Source organism: Carcharhinus amblyrhynchos, chromosome 11, assembly GCF_965287045.1.
Source record: "Carcharhinus amblyrhynchos chromosome 11, sCarAmb.v2.hapA, whole genome shotgun sequence".
Classification (NCBI taxonomy): domain Eukaryota; kingdom Metazoa; phylum Chordata; class Chondrichthyes; order Carcharhiniformes; family Carcharhinidae; genus Carcharhinus; species Carcharhinus amblyrhynchos.
In genome coordinates, this window is record NC_137334.1 from 4,434,622 (window position 1) to 4,452,638 (window position 18,017).

At 46.3% G+C, this 18,017-nt stretch overlaps 1 protein-coding gene across 4 annotated transcripts in view; it reads right to left on the reverse strand.

Moving 5' to 3' along the window:
* The window catches only part of tbccd1 (TBCC domain containing 1), a 59,733-nt gene that overhangs the window by 12,764 nt on the left and 28,952 nt on the right, over positions 1-18,017 (reverse strand). For all 4 annotated transcript variants that reach the window (XM_080198462.1, XM_080198461.1, XM_080198460.1 and 1 more), the window contains exon 2: positions 3,791-4,128. In XM_080198462.1, the coding sequence (XP_080054588.1) occupies positions 3,791-4,126 (336 nt within the window). In that variant the 5' untranslated portion in view covers positions 4,127-4,128. The remainder of the gene's footprint in view (positions 1-3,790; positions 4,129-18,017) is intronic.

Consider the following 18,017-nt stretch of genomic DNA (forward strand, 5'->3'; position numbering starts at 1 on the left):
TTGTAACCGACAAGATGTGAAACATACCACAGTATAATTCATTGTTACAACCACTACAAATTCATTACTTGGAGGTACAATCTGTAATTAAAGAAATCTTTCAACTTTGGTAAATAAATGAATTTCATGATCAACAGCAATCCTACGTGGACCAGGAAGCTTTCACAATGCCCGCCTTAATCTGTGTTGAGCAGAGAACTGGGTTAGCATGGAAAGATGAAGGAGCTACACAGTGGTTAGCAAGGAATACAGTAAATCAGTACAATAGATTTATTGTAAATTACAGCTTTTACCGGGCCAATGCTGCAAGAATTATTACAGCAGATCTTCTATTACTAGAAACTACAAGCTTTCATTCAAGCATTCAGATAAAAGACAATTAAAAAACTAAGAAACTAAGGAAAATTATATTTTACAAACTTGTCTGCATTATACGACTCATGATGAAAGATATTTGAAATTTACATTGAGTTAACTGAACAATTTTAAAATCCATTTTTTTTTGTTATGCTCAGAGCAAAACTTTTTTGAACTCGCCCTTCACTGTCCCATCCTACCATTATCGCTCTCGAGCTAAGGTAGCAGCACACAACAGTAAAAATATGTCCAGCATTACAGTTTTTGCTCCTCAAATGCACAGCAACCTTGATGTGGGACAAACATACCCTATGACTCTCTGTTCCATCTTCTGGCCAAGCCTGGACAAGGGAAACTTAATCTGAGCAATGCTGGTGGCTGGAATTCCAACTGAATTATTACCTGTTACAGGTAGTAGTTAAAACTCTGACATTAAAGGTACTTACTTGGTCACTCCCATCCCATAGCAATTTTTTTTTATTATTTGTTTCAAAAATCTAACGTCAATTATTGAAGTTTATTTATTATTGTCACAAGTAAGCTTTTAACACTGCAATGAAGTTACTGTGAAAATCCCCTACTCGCCACACTCCGGCACCTGTTCAGGTACACTGAGTGAGAACTTAGTGTGGCCAATGCACCTAACTGGCACATCTTTCAGACTGTGGGAAGAAACTGGAGCAGCCAGAGGAAACCCACACACATATGCGCAGACTTCACACAGACAGTGACCCAAGCCGGGAATTGAACCCGTGATCCTGGCGCTGTGAGGCAACTGCAAACCACTGAGCCATACATAATCTATGTATTGAATAATGGATACCTGATATATTGGAAATCACAAAAGGAATGTTTAGATCTATAAATCATAGTAAGAAGTTTCACAACACCAGGTTAAAGTCCAACAGACAACCATCAGACAAGGGAGGGACCATCGTCATGCTGAACAGAATGGACTACTGCAAAGAAATGTACCAACAACTGTACAATGGGGAACACTACAGACAGTTACCTGCAGATCCAACCAAAGAACACACCCATTAACTCAACACTCTGATCAAGACCTTTGATCCGAACCTTCAGAGCACCCTCTTTGCTCTCATAAGAACATAAGAACATAAGAAATAGGAGCAGGAGTAGGCCATCTAGCCCTTCGAGCCTGCCCCGCCATTCAATAAGATCATGGCTGATCTGTCGTGGCTCAGTTCCACATTCCCGTCCTCTCCCCATAACCCTTCATCCCACGTACTCCCCACATTGCGGATCTCTACTGCCTCCCAAAGATACACAAGGTAAACACACCCGGCTGTCCCACCATATTGGGCAATGGGACCTTGTGCGAGAACCTCTCTGGCTACGTTGAGGGCATCTTGAAACCCATTGTACAAAGAACCCCCAGCTTTTGTTGTGACGCTACAGACTTCCTACAGAAACTCAGCACACATGGAGCAGTTGAACCAGGAGCAGTCCTCATCACAATGGATGTCTTGGCACTCTAAGCCAGATGCCCCACTTCAATGGCATTGCTGCAACTGCCTCGGTACTCAATACGAACAACTGCCAGTTTCCAGATGCAATTTTACAACTCATCCGCTTCATCCTGGACCACAATGTTTTCACCTTCAACAACCAGTTCTTCATTCAGACACAAGGAACAACCATGGGGACCAAATTCGCACTTCAATATGCCAACATCTTCATGCACAGGTTTGAACAAGACTTCTTCACCACACAGGACCTTCAACCGATACTATACACTAGATGACATTTTCTTCTTTTTGGACTCATGGTGAACAATCACTGAAACAACTATACAATGACATCAACAAATTCCATCCCACCGTCAGACTCACCATGGACTACTCTCCAGAATCGGTTGCTTTTTTGGACACATGCATTTCCATTAAGGATGGTCACTTTAGCACTTCACTGTACCGCAAGCTCACAGATAACCTCACAATGCTCCACTTCTCCAGCTTCCACCCTAAACATGTTAAAGAAGCCATCCCCTATGGAGAAGCCCTCTGCATATACAGGATCTGCTCAGATGAGGAGGATCGCAACAGGCACGTCCAGGCGCTAAAAGATGCCCTCATAAGAACAGGATATGGCGCTCAACTCATCAATCGACAGTTCCGATTCTCCACAGCTAAAAACCGCACTGACCTCCTCAGATAACAAACACAGGACACGGTGGACAGAATACCCTTCGTCATTCAGTACTTCCCCAGAGCAAAGAAGCTACTTCTCCGGAGCCTTCAACATGTCATTGAAGACGAGCATCTCGCCAAGGCCATCCCCACACCTTCACTTCTTGCCGTCAAACAACCTCAATCAGAAAATTGTCCGCAGCAAACTACCTAGCCTTCAGGAGAACAGTGACCACAACACCACACAATCCTGCCACAGCAACCTCTGCAAGACATGCCGGATCATCGACACAGATGCCATCATCTCACGTGAGAATACCATCCACCAGTTACACGGTACATACTCTTGCCAATGTTGTCTACCTGATACACTGCAGGAAAGGATGTCCCGAGGCATGATACACAGGGGAGGCCATGCAGACGCTATGACAACAGATGAATGAACGCTGCTCAACAATCAGCAGGCAAGACTATTTTCCTCCTGTTGGGGAAAACTTCAGCGATCATGGGCATTTGGCTTCTGATCTTCGGGTAAGCGTTCTCCAAGGCAGCCTTCAGGACACACAACAGCATAGAGTAGCTGAGCAGAGATTGATAGCCATGTTCTGTACATATAAGGATGGCCTCAGCTGGGATCTTGGGTTCATGTCACACTATCTGCAACCTCCACAACTTGCCTGGACTTGCAAAATCTGACTAACTATCCTGTCTGGAGACAATACACATCTCCCTGACCTGTGTTTAACAATCTCTCCACTCACGTAGTCTGTACCTTTAAGACTTGATTAACTGTAAAGACTCGCATTCCAATCATTATTCTGTAAATTGAGTTTGTTTCTTTATATGCCATGTTTGTGAACAGAACTCGCAATCACCTGACAAAGGAGCAGTGCTCCGAAAGCTAGTAGCGTTTGCTACCAAATAAACCTGTTGGACTTTAACCTGGTGTTGTGAGACTTCTTGTGCTTACCCCAGTCCAACACCGACATCTCACATTAGATCTATAAATGCCATAATATAGCTTTGAAATCATTCAAAATATTTTTAAAAATAAAACATGTACACAATTTAGGAATGTGTAGAGATGTTATCCACGTAGTCTGTCAGCACACTGTTAGTTTAGTCCATGCTCATGATGAGTGTTACTTACAAAACTATTCAAGGTTCATCAAGCAATAATCAGCTGTAGCTTACAGGGAGGTTCTATGTCAAATTTAAAATGTAAAACTGTAATTTCTCCACTGCACAGAAAATAATGAATTCAGCAAAAACATTGCCCCTACCTTGTTTTTCAGTTTATCAATTTCCTCTTCTGACCTGCAGTGAGATACTGCCTCAGCCCACTCCAACCTCTCCTCTGCTGTTCTCTCAAGAAGACTGTCAAACGTTTCGAAATACAGCCATGCCAAATATTCAGCCAGTTGCAACTTCCCACAAGCAATGTGTCTCCACATGGGCCAAGAAAGTCTGGGGTAACCACCATCTCCTCCCTTTGTTCGAACGTACGTTGCCATCTTTCGAAGGTAGTGCATACTAAATTTTGAAGGAGGTGGGATCTGTAAGACCCCAACAATGAAGGTTTCATATTTTACCCAAAGACGGACACTTGGCTGCTCCATTACTGTTGAAAAGGAAATATATTTTACTTCATAAGTTTGGTTTTATGGCAACAATAAAACCTAAAAGTGATTTACATCTTAAACATTGCTTCATTTATGAAAGTAATTGTGGGAGTTAGCAATTTAGCTTAGTCATAACATAGAATCAAAGGACTTTACATTTTTTTTTAGGTTTAACTTCTGCCCGCGAATGATTTGTTTTGGAACTATACAATCCTCTTGACTTTAATCACTGTGACTGTGGGGACGATTCTCCCAAAAGTGCTGTCATGACTGTTTTCTCAGTTACACTTCACGCTCGAATCTCCCCAATCTGTGTACTGCAGAGATCACAATCGTAAATATCATTAAAAACCTGGGGGGGAGGGGGGGAGCCTATTTGCACCATAGAGCCTGAAATCAGTGGGATGAGCAGGAACCTGCGCATGTGCACATCACTGGGAGATCGCTGAAAAGACCTTCCAATATCCAGATCACTGCCATCCAACTCCCACAGACATCGCTGGCCTCATCGCTGGGCCCCGCCCCCTATCTCCTCCCACACAGAGACATGGTTGCCCTCACCTCATGCCCCCATGGATCTGGATAATGTCGGTACCCAATCGCTCCATCCGTTGAACATACTACCCTCACTGCTGCCCTGCTGACATGCACAATCTCAGCTTGTGATCATTCCCTCTCTTGAATGGGAGCCTTGGGTATAAGCCTGCACATGCCTGGCATGGATCACCAACCCTGCTCAGATTCCTCAGGGCCATGCAACAAGTGACCCTTCCCCCAGGAACAGAATCTAACCCCTTCCCCTCACCCTCAACGAGCACCCTTCAGGTGCTGACTGCTTTCCCCGAAACTGTCAGCACAACGCCTGAGGCGCAGGGACGCACTGCGCACCATACACTGCAATATGTTAATGCTTGTTACCCACCTTATGTTCTCACAGGACAAGAACGTCCACAATGCATGAGAAACGACACAGACTGGTTGTGGTGTGCCTGACCTGCGACAGCTGACCAGCATGGAGGAGCGTGTCATGGAGCTGGCAGGGGGGTGGTGGGCCATCCCGAATGGTCACCGACAGCCAGGTGGACGTCTGGCATGCAAGTGAGCAGAAGTGCATCCTCAATCTTGGTCCTCCTCTATGTAAGTGCGATGCTGCATGCCTCCCTCCCCCTTATGTTTGTTATTTTTTCCAGCTCTGGACCCATAGAAACCCAACTTTTTGGATGCTGCCACCAACCCCGCTGCTCAGGAGCAAACTACCCACGGACCCCTGGATGACACCTCGGAGGGAGGCACTGAGGAATCCTCCGAGGGCAGCTAAAGTGGCACCGCCATGTGCCACACAACCCACTAACACAGAGACGATCACCATAATGGGTATCTTTAGTGTTGAGACTTCTGAGTCACAACTGGGGGGGGGGTGAGCACATCACAGCTGCTAACGCGCATCGGTTGGAGGCAGGCACATCCGAGGGCTCAGGCACACGGAGGTCTGCTGGAGGCCAGGATTCCACTGTTCTCAAGCCAGCTGCTGGGCCTCTGGGTTTGTTCCTCCCAAGGCTGGTGGAAACCTGGCGAGTCGTGGAAGGGCTGTCAGCAACCATGCTGCAACTGCAAGGCTGTTTAGGAGAGTCAGACAGAGTGCTGGCAGGAGATGGTGCCGACACAACATGAGACCCAGGTCATCACAGCAAGGGTGGTGATCGCAGTGGAAAGTCTGGCTCAGGGGTCTGTGCTCATGAGTGACAGTATCCAGGCCATCCTGGAGACACTATGGACCACAGACAAGTGTATTTTCGGTATTCAGGAGGCACAGCGTTCGATGGCCATGGGTGTCGGGGACACATGGGAGACACTGCTGGCCATGGCTGAGACTCTCGCTACCATTCTGGAGGCACAGCAGGCTGTGGTTGTGAGTCTCAACAACCTAGTCCAGGATCAGAGAGCTACTGATGAGGGGCTCCAAAGTCTGGTTTGCTCACAGAATGCTGTAGCAGAGGGGCTCAGGAGCTTGGCCCAGTTTCAGTGCGCCAGGGCTGAGGGATCACACATCATGGGGCAGATACATCTAGGTCTCCAGGACTGACAGAACTTCTGGAGCTCAGTCCAGCTACCCTGGCATCCCATAGAGTGCCCCCAGGGCCTCTGAGCACCCCAAGGTGAAAGGCTTGAGCCCATGTCGCAGTCTTCCACCCAGGAGACCCCGGACACCCCAAGACCTTCTGATGCCTCCCTTCCTCACACTGGGGCATCTCAGGACCAGCGACATGAACAGCGTGGCATTGAAATAGTGCCATCCGCAAGTCAGCCGAGGCTCTTCAGGTCCTGGCCACCCAGGGGACATCCGCCAAGGGCATCACAGGCAACAGGGCGTGCATCACAGCTGGACACATCCATCTCCGATGAAGCAGTAGACAGCACAAAGTTCGAAAGTTGTAGTTCACTAGAGGGTGAAGGTCAGCATTAATCAGGATTTGGTAATTATTTATGTTAAGAACATAATAAACTTAATCGCACATCATGCTGTGACTAATGTGTCTCTGATTCCCTCGCCTCCCCCACCCCCCGTCCCTCCCTCCCCACCCAGCTCCACAGTACAGTGTTCCCAACTCTCAAACATAGATGTGCTGTCTGTTGAGCCTTGCAGACTCAGTTACGTGTTTCAGAGTGCCTGCCCTATCTTCCCTAACATCCAGCACCGGCCAAAAAATGTGTCTCCCCAACCCTTACAGCTATGTGGGCCAGGGTGGCAGCATGTATTTGGTGTACAGGTAGGAGTCAGATCTGAATTGCACCAGGACAACAGCAAGTTGTCATCATCCTCCAGCCTTCAACCAAGACTCGCAACCATTGCCAGCCCAGGCACATTCATAGGGTCAGATGTTTCTGGGGGAAAGGATGGTGGGATGACAGGAGCAGGGGAAGGATGATGTGGTGGTTTGAAGGTCCAGGTCGGTTTGGAAGAGAAATAGTGGTTACACTTGCTCCTGGGGTGTGGTGGATGTGTGTTGGTTGCACCCCCCTCACTTCCCATCACCAGCTAGGCGAAGCGGGCTGCAACCAAGGCATCCTTCACTGCCCTTCCCTGCCGGATACCTGCCATCGCCACCTGCCCTCTTTCCTCCAGCTCTTCATAATGGGGGGATGTCCACCTTGCCCTCTCATTGCTCCTCCTCCTGTGCCAGCTGGTCTCCCTGCTGCATGGCAATGTGAAGAGCGCAGCAAACAGTAATGACGTGTGAAGCATGCACAGAGTCATACTGGAGGCACCCCCCAGAGCTGTCCAAGCAGCGGAACGCATCTTCAGCAGGCTGATGCAGTGTTCAACGACAAACTGGGTGCCTGCATGGGCCTTGTTGTAGCAAGTCTCCGTCTCAGTCTCAGGCCTCCACGATCTTAGCAGGTAAGCTTTTTCACCCAGAAGCCATCCGAGAGCCTGGTCTGGTCTTCAAAGAGTCCAGGGACATCCGACTGCCGGAACACAAAGCTGCCAATGGACACTCCCTGGGTGGCGTGCATCGATCTGCACGATCTTCATTTGATGGTTGCAGACAATTTGGACGTCGAGGGAGCAGAATCCCTTCCAGTTCACAAATTGCTGCGGCCCTGGATGGGGGCCCACAAGGCGATGTCTGTCCCATCCACTGCACCCTGCACATTCGGGATCCCAGCGATGAATGCATGGCCCACATTGAAATTAATGAACTGCCTGCCTGGGCATACAGGGCATCTGTGACCTGTCACACACATCTGCGAAGAAGTCTCACAACACCAGCTTAAAGTCCAACAGGTTTATCTGTAGCAAATATCATACTCCCACTCACCTGATGAAGGAATAGCATGTTCCGAAAGCTTGCGGCATTTTCTACAAATAAACCTGTTGGACTTTAAGCTGCTGTTGTGCGACTTCTTTCTGTTTTTACCCCAGTCCAATGCCAGCATCTCCACATCATGACACAATCTGTGCACAGAGGCCTAGAAGATCCCAGCTAAGTCGCCACTGGGTGCCTGGAATGATCTGGAGGCATAGAAATTCAGAGCAGCTGTCACCTTCACGTCCATAGGGAGCAGGTAGGCGCCCCTACTAGTGGGGTGCCGCAGGGCTCGGTACTGGGACCTCTTCTCTTTGTAGTGTATATAAATGATTTGGAAGAGGGAGTAGGTGGTGTGATCAGCAAATTTGCTGATGACACCAAGATGGCTGGATTGGCGGGCAGTGAGGAGCAGTGTCTGGCAATACAGCGGGATATTGATAGGCTGGTTGATTGGGCAGATACATGGCAAATGGAGTTTAATCCAGATAAATGTGAGATGATGCATTTTGGTCGGAATAATGTAGGGGGGACTTATATGGTAAAGGGTAAGCCCGTAAGGAGTATAGAATCGCAGCGAGACCTGGGGGTGCAAGTGCACAAGTCTTTGAAGGTGGCAGTGCAAGTGGAGAGGGTGGTGAAGAAAGCCTATGGTATGTTAGCCTTTATAGGCAGGGGTATAGAATATAAGAGCTGGAGTCTAATGTTGCAGTTGTATAGAACGTTGGTTAGGCCGCATTTGGAGTACTGCGTCCAGTTCTGGTCGCCTTACTACCGGAAGGACGTGGAGACTCTGGAGAGAGTGCAGAGGAGGTTTACCAGGACGTTGCCTGGTATGGAAGGACTAGGGTATGAGGCAAGATTGAAGAAATTGGGGCTCTTTTCCCTTGAAAGATGCCGACTGAGGGGGGATCTAATAGAGGTATATAAGATTATGAAGGGTATAGATAGAGTAAACAGAGGTAAGCTATTTCCTACGATAGAGACACGTAGGACAAGGGGCCATGGACTTAAGGTGAGGGGGGAGAGGTACAGCACAGATATTAGAGGGAGGTTTTTCACACAGAGGGTAGTGGGGGTATGGAATGCTCTGCCAAGTAAGGTGGTGGAGGCAAACACGCTAGAGTCATTTAAGAGTAACTTAGACAGGCACATGAGTGGGTTGGAGATGGGTGGATATAGGAGATTGTTTTAAATAAGGGTCATTAGCATTGGGGCGTCCCTGGTAATGTAAATGGGTATGGTATGATAATAATGTTTTTCTCTTTTCATTCACAGGTTTTAAGTCGGTCCACCTCGTGTCCAACGAGGGGCATACATGCGATGGGTCATACTGGGGCTGCTCTTGGTTGTTCAGGATTGGCCTAGTGCTTCATGTCATTAGTGTGTGCCTAAACTGGACAAGATACTGGGCAAGACGACAGCTCAGTGATTATCACTGATTGCTGTGCAGACACATGGATTTGGGCCGGTGTCTGTGGGAGTTTGCACATTCTCCCCGTGCTTGCGTGGGTTTTCTCCGGGTGCTCCAGTTTCCTCCCACACCCCAAAGATGTGCTGTTAGGCTGATTGGCAGGAATAAATTGTCCGTAAATCAGTTTCCCTCAATCTGGATGGCCATAAAACATTAGACAGGGGTCGTGGGGGGAGAGGGGGACTGGTGGTGTTGAGATGGCGGCGCGGGCTCGTTGGGCCGAAGGGCCTGTTTCCCGGGCTGATTTTGTTCTTTGTTCTTTTGTTCTTTGTTCACATCTCAGGTGCCAGGAGTGAGAGCACCTCACAAATGTGTTGCACCATGGTCATGGATAAGTGCAGCTGGTGATAGCACATCTCCATGGAGAAGGCCTCGAAGGAATTGCGGGGCCTGGACCTCCTTGCCCTCAGCACTCTCCACCTTCTGTGCACCCTCTCACGAGCCTGCTCACCCACCTCCTGGCCCTCAGCGGCAGCCCCCTGCCCTCCTTCCTGAGAGTCTGGTGGTGGCTGCTCCTGTGGTGGTCTCTCCACGCCTGCCACATCCCGAGTCGCTGCCTCGTCATCCTCCTCCTATCTCCCTGCTGCCACCAACATGATGTGGATGTGCTGGCGTTGGACTGGGGTAAACACAGTAAAAAGTCTGACAGCACCAGGTTTAAGTCCAACCGATTTATTTGATAGTACACTTGCTAGCTTTCGGGTTAGCCCCTTCGTCAGGTGAATGGAGAGTTCTGGCCTCAGTCAGAGCATATAAAGCACAGACAGTTTACAGATTACTGATTAGAATGAGAATCTTTACACCTAACCTGCTGTTCAAGTCTTAAAGTGGCTGACAATGTGAGTGGAAGGAGCACTGATCACAGTTTAAAGAGATGTGTATTGTCTCCAGACAGTACAGTAAGTGAGGTTTTGCAAACCCAGGCAAGTCACGGGGGTTACAGATAGTGCGACATGAACCCAAGATCCTTATTGAGACCGTCCTCATGTGTGCGGAACTTGGCTATCAGTCTCTGCTCAGCGACTCTGCGCTGTCGTGTGTCGTGAAGGCTGCCTTGGAGAATGCTTACCCGAAGGTCAGAGGCTGGATGCCCGTGACCACTGAAGTGTTCGCCAACAGGAAGGGAACAGTCTTGCCTGATGATTGTCAAGCGATGTTCATTCATCCGTTGTTGTAGCGTCTGCATGGTCTCCCCACGTCTCCAGGGCCATCCCCACACCCCCACTTCTTGCTTTCAGACAACTACTCAACCTCAAACAGACCATTGTTCACAGCAAACTACCCAGCCTTCAGGAGAACAGTGACCACAATACCATACAACCCTGCCACAGCAACCTCTGCAAGACATGCCGGATCATCGACATGGATGACATCATCATACGTGAGAATACCATCCACCAGGTACACGGTAAATACTCTTGCAACTCGGCCAACGTTGTCTACCTGATACGTTGCAAGAAAGGATGTCCCGAAGCATGGTACATTGGGGAGACCACGCAGACGCTACAACAACGGATGAATGAACATCGCTCGACAATCACCAGGCAAGACTGTTCCCTTCCTGTTGGCGAACACTTCAGTGGTCACGGGCATCCAGACTCTGACCTTCGGGTAAGCATTCTCCAAGGCGGCCTTCACGACACATGACAGTGGGGAGTCGCTGAGCAGAGACTGATAGCCAAGTTCCGCACACGAGGACGGTCTCAACAAGGATCTTGGGTTCATGTCGCACTATCTGTAACCCCCGTGACTTGCCTGGGTTTGCAAAACCTCACTTACTGTACTGTCTGGAGACAATACACATCTCTTTAACCTGTGATCAGTGCTCCTTCCACACACATTGTCGGCCACTTCAGGACTTGAACAGCAGGTTAGGTGTAAAGATTCGCATTCTAATCAGTAATCTGTAAACTGCGCTTTATATGCTCTGTCTGAGGCCAGAACTCTCCATTCACCTGACGAAGGGGCTAACCCGAAAGCTAGTAAGTGTACTACCAAACAAATCGGTTGGACTTAAACCTGGTGCTGTCAGACTTTTTACTGTGCCACCAAAATGGCCAGCTCCAGATCGAGCAAACTGAGATCCATCTGCATAGGGGGATTATTCTATGCAAATAGAATAATGGATTATTTCCATTGGCTGCATAGACCCAGTTCCACTTGGGCCAGGACTGCCACTTGTGGGAGCTGGCAACACCACACATTCCATAATGCCATGCATGGCCCGATTAGGATTGTGTGAAATTCCCTTCATGACAAATGCTGGCACAGATTATGCAGGTTGGAATGCAGCCGTGGGCAATGTGCACCCTTGAACCATTGCTATGCGTGCAACTGCAGCATCCGTTACAGACATGTGTTGTTGATCCATGCCACAGGGCAGAGACAGACTGCAAATCAGTACCCAGTGATAGCAGATTCCATACAGTCCATGTCTGAACCATGTCTGAGTCTGGAGCAGCAGCTGCTTCACCTGGTTAGCTTCAGTCTGGATGTGGAGATGCTGGTGTTGGACTGGGGTAAACACAGTAAGAAGTCTCACAACACCAGGTTAGAGTATAACAGGTTTATTTCTTAGCAAAAGCCACTAGCTTTCAGAGTGCTGCTCCTTCATCAGGCGAGTGGGAGTTCTATTCACAAACAGGGCATATAAAGACACAAGCTCAATTTACAAAATAATGGTTGGAATGCGAGTCTTTACAAATAATCAAGTCTCAAAGGTGCAGACAATGTGAGCGGAGAGAGTGTTAAACACAGGATAAAGAGATGTGTATTGTCTCCAGACAGGACAGTTAGTGAGGTTTTGCAAGCCCAGGCAAGTCATGGTGGTTACAGATAGTGTGACATGAACCCAAGATCCCAGTTGAGGCCATCCTCATGTGTGCGGAACTTGGCCATTAGTCTCTGCTCAGCAACTCTGCGCTGTTGTGTGCTTACTAACTTCAATCAGCACACGGTATACTCCTCTCCCAGCCACCCTGGAGCACCAGCACACTCTGCCACTGCAAAGTGCTGGGAAGGGGGAAGGGCAGCATTCAAGGCTTATCACAGCGTGCTTTCAGCGCTGTCCAGGGCACAGGGGTGAGAGAGGACTCCCTGATGGAACCTCACCCAGAGAGCTGTGATGAAACAGAAGTACCCCCCCACCATCCTAGATATTAGGTCCGGCCGCTCCGGATCTCGCATCGGGTCCAGCCGCCCTGGGCCTTGCGTCAGGTCCGGCTGCAAACACCCGAAGGCAGCAGGAAGGCGGCCACCAGACATTTCTAGGGCCTGCCTGCAACAATCCCTGTACTCCACTAGCAGCACTTAACTCCGCATGCCATGCCAGATTGAGACTTTTGAATGCCTACTCTGATTCGTGCCAAAGTTACACCATGCCAAAGAGGTGGGAGATGCAAACATGGGCAGAGATTGCTGTGTGGATTTCGATAATGGTATGTTAAAATATGTAAAGTCATGCAAATCAGTGGCTCATCGGTCTTCTGTGAGTTCCCGGTGGTGCCATTTTTCTCCAGTTGGGAGATGCGAGCAGGTCGTAAAAGCTGGCAGGGATTCACGAAATGGCCGACACATGGCATCTCCCGACCTGACAGAACAGTAGCAGGTCGCAATGGGAGAATCACCCCCTGTATTTCAAGTTACAAGGTATAAATGTCTTTTCTAGGGAACCTAACATAACTTTTACATTGATTTTGATGGGAAAACCCAATTTGTTTAAAGTTTCACAAAGTTGCATTTTTAAGAAACACAACTATAAGTTCAAGCAAGGATTTACTGTACCTGTAATTCTAATTTTCACCACCTGTCTACAACAAACCAATGTCTATTCTTTTAGTTTTAACAATGGATAGTCTGCAAAAACACCTCATAAAATAATTTACTTCACAGCATATTTTATAAACTGGATTAATATGGAGTATTTGTCTGGTAGTTCCATTTTTAACTATGTGTGTTCTGTAATCTCAATGTTTTCAAAGAGATAACAGAAAAAGAGGTAGAGAATCTGATAAACTGGTGTGATGACAATAACCTGTCCCTCAACGTCAGCAAAATGAAGGAGATAGTCATCAGCTTCAGGAAACGTAGTGGAGGACATCCCCATCTCCATCAACGGAGATGAAATGGGAATGGTCGAGAGCTTCAAGTTTTTAAGTGTCCAGATCACCAACAACCTGTTCTGGTCCCTCCACCACACCACTATAGTTAATAGAGCCCACCAATGCCTCTACATTTTCAGGAGCTAAGGAAATTTGGCATGTCTGCTACAGCTCTCACCAACTTTTACAGATGCACCATAGAAAGCATTCTTTTTGGTTACATCACAGCTTGGTATGGCTCCTGCCATTCCAGATCAAGATTGTAAGAAACTACAAAGGGTTATGAATGAAGTCCAGTCCATCACGCAAATTAGCCTCCCACCTATTGACTCTGTCTACACTTCCCACTGCCTTGGACAAACAGCCAGCGTAATCATGGACCCCAGGTATACTCTCTTCCACCGTCTTCTGTCAGGAAAAAGATTCAAAAGTCTGAAGTCACAAGCCAACAGACTCAAGAACAGCCTTTTCCCAACTGCCATCAGATTTTTGAATGGACATACTTTGTATTAAGTTGATCTTTCTCTATACCCTAGCTATAACTAACATGGCACAAGGGCACAGTGGTTAATACTGCTGCCTCACAGCACCAGGGACCCGGGTTCGATTCCTAGTTTGGGTCAGTTTCTGTGTGGAGTTTGCACATTCTCCCCGTGTCTCTGTGAGTTTCCACCAGATGCTCCAGTTTCCTCTCTCAGTCCAAAGATGTGCAGGTTAGGTGGATTGGCCATGCTAAATTGCCCCTTCGTGTCAGGGAGACTGCCAATGGGGTTATGGGGATAGGGCCTGGTTGGGATTGTGGTCGGTGCAGACTCAATGTGCCAAATAGCCTCCTTCTGCATTGTAGGATTCTGTGATACTACATTCTGCACCCTCTCCTCTTCTCTATGTATGGTATGCTTTGTCTGTATAGCATACAAGAAACAATATTTTTCACTGTATACCAATACCTGTGACAATAATAAATCAAATCAAATCATACACATCAAAAAAGCTTGGTGGTATCTAGAAGATTTGTTTATTCACTTAAACATCTGCATTCTCTTAGTGAAGAAAAATTTTTTCCATGAATTTGTTGAATCAAATCTATTTAAGTGATATAAGCTCCATATGCAGGTACAAGGGAATTGAAGGTAATGTGTGCTACATAAAATAATCACCAATAATCACTTCAAAAAGGAAAATGAAAAATCATTCACTAGTTTTCTTATGATTATTGTGCTTTGCATCTCTGTGACATAGGAATCTGACTGCTGTAATGAGACTGTATTCTGTGCACATCAGCATTAATGGATTTTGATTTTAAAAGCCATTAATGTGACCGAAAACACTGAAATTGCAATGCACCAATCAGCCCTGTGCCTCCCTGGTCTCATTCTGACAAGTAGGCTTTTTAAAAAACTGTTACTTTCTGATATGTACCAAGTTTTAGATTAGAAAACTTGGGTGCAGACATTTACTCTAATTGGATTATACTAACTTGCTAAATTTCTGTAGTCAGTGTTGATCCATTTTTTTTAAGGTGGCCTATGTGGCTACTGGTTGCATTGATTTTTTTGTTGAAGACATTTACGCTTGGCACTTTTTAAACAGAGAACCCCAAGGTTAATATTTCAGAACTCCAAGCCGAAAACAATGAGGACCTCACAAATAAGGGCTAGTGACTTCACTCTTAAAAGACCCCAAGATTGTAGGAAGAAGGAAAATGTGAGAAAGATAGGGGCCCAACTGTTTTGTGTGGTAAAAATGAGTTGAATTAGAAACAAATTGCTTTCAACAGTGAAGATCTAGGGAGAAAAAAAAATGAACACTTAGAAGTTTGCAGTTTAGAAGCAACAAGGGAAGTTGCTTAAAAAAAGACAAAATAGAACACAAACATAAAAAGACATGTTCCATCCACAGCCACACAATTTGCTCCCTGGGCCAGTACTTGTATTGCCACCAGTAACAAAACTCTTCCCTGTGCAACATGCCACTACCTCCAAGAGTCAAATCATCAACTGGTGTGCTCCTTACTGCTTCACTCGCTGCCTGAATACTTACCAGTCAAGATAGGCTCCCAGGCCAGGGGGTTGCTCTCTCCCCTCCCAGTCAGTCCTGAAGGATGTCCGAGGTTTGACCCCCCCCCAAACCAGGCAGTTGCTCTCCCTCCCATCAACCAGCCAGCTCCTCTGCCGCCCTTCGATTTGTGCAGCTACACTAACAAAAAGAACCAGCAAAGGCAGTGGCAGGAAGGGTTTCAGCCCACATCTGGCAACATAAAGGTAGCATTATCCCTCACAGCCACTTGCATGAGCAGCTATAAACTGACAGCTCAACACAGACATTCTATACCTGCACTCGTCAAAGCACGCACATTGCCATAAATAAACTCAGGCCACATAATTTTGCCAACACCTGACAAGTTCACTATTTGGATTTTTTAAAAATTTTTTTTGGGGTCAAGATTTGATTTCACCTTAATCTGCTCTCCTCTCAATCTCTGTCTCCTCTCTCTGACAATTGTGAAGTTCCCAACTCACCAAGTTTTGGTAGTCTTACTTGATAGTTTAAGGATAGGAAACCAATAGAAATTACGTCCCCGAGCTAATCTCCCCTACAAGTAGAAACATATTCCTGATATCTCAGTACACATGAACAAGGAACCGGAGTAGACTATTTGAGCCCCCCAAGCCTGCTCCACCATTTATTTACTAACGTTACTATCAGAGCAGCCACGGTCTTAAATCTGTATCTCACCTCCCCTACCACCTTACTTTCCACCTCTACTTTAAAAATATTCAATATTCTGCTTCCACTGCCTATTTAGCAAGAGATTTCCAAAGATTCATAACCCTCAGAAAAAGAATTTCATCTCATCTCTATTTTAAATGGGCTTTTGAAACCTTGGCCCTAGTTCTAGATTATCCCACAAGAGAAAGCACCCTCTCCACATCCACCCTGTCAAGACCCCTCAGGATCTTATATATTTCAATCAAGTCGCCTTTTATTCTTCTAAACTCCAGTGGATGCAAGCCTGGCCTGTCCAACCTTTCCTCATAAGACTACACACCCATTCCACATGTTATTCTCAGTAAGCCTTCTCTGAACTGTTTCCAGTGCATTTATATCCTTCCTTAAGTAAGGTGACCAATACAGTACACGATAATCTAGATGTGGTCTCACTAGTGCTCTGTATATCTAAAGCATAACCTCTCTACTTTTGTATTCAATTATTCTCACAATAAATGATAACATTCTATTAGCTTTCCTAATTACTGCATACTAGCATTTTACAATTCAGCCACTAAGACACCCAGATCCCTCAAAGCTCGGCAATCTCTAAACATTTAGATAATATGCTTCTCTCTTATTCTTCCTGCCAAAAGGACAATTTCTTATTTTTCCACATCCCTGATTCTGGGATGTCACTTGTATACTCTATAGTGAGGACTAATGCAAAATGAAAAATAGTGCAAAATACAATTCATCTCCCATGTCTTTGTTTTCCATTATCAATTCTTCAGACATACATTCTATAGCACCAAAGCTCACTTTTGTTAACTCTTCTTGAGGCACTTATAGAAACTCTTACTATCTGTTTTTATATTTCTGGCTAGCTTTCTCTCATGCTCCAGTTTTTCCCTAATTAATCTTTTAGTCATCTTTTCGTTCCTTATGTTTTGTCCAATCTTCTGACCTTTTAAAGTTATGAAGGTTAGTTATTGCTGTCACAAGTAGGCTTACATTAAGACCGCAATGAAGTTACTGTAAAAATCCCCCAGTTGCCAACTCTACAGCCTGTTCAGGTACACTGAGGGAGAACGTAGCATAGACAATGCACCTAACCCGCACATCTTTGGACTGTGGGTGGAAACTGAAGTACCCAGAGAAAACCCACACAGACACAGGGAGAACATGCAGACTCCACACAGATAGTGATCCAAGCTGGGAATCAAACCTGGGTTCCTGGCGCTGAGAAGCAGCAGTGCTAACTACTATGCCACCCTTCCTATCTTTGCACAGTTCTATGTGTTTTCTTTAAATTTAACACTATCTTCAACCTTTCCCGTTAACCACATATGATGTGTTCATCCCTTGGATTTTTCTTACTAGTTGGAACGTATCAATTCTGTGTAAGCTGAAATATCCCCTTAAATGTTTGCCACTGAATCTCTATTGATCTTTCTGTTCATCTAATCAGCCTGTTCTGCATGCATGCCCTGATTAGTGCCCTTATTCAAGTTTAAAAGCGTAGTCTCAGACCCACTCTTCTCTCCCTCAAAATCAATATAAAATTCAATCATATTAAAGTTGCTGCTACCTAGGAGCACTTTCACTTTGAGCTCATTAATTAATTCCATCTCATTGCACAATATCAGATTTAGCAAGCATGTTCTCTGGTTGGCTCCAGAATTCTAAAAAAATGCTATTCTAAAAAACTATCCCAGAAACACTCCATGAATGTTCTATGTCATCAAGTCCTCAGGTTCTTGTACGTTTCAGTAAGATCATCTCTCACTCCT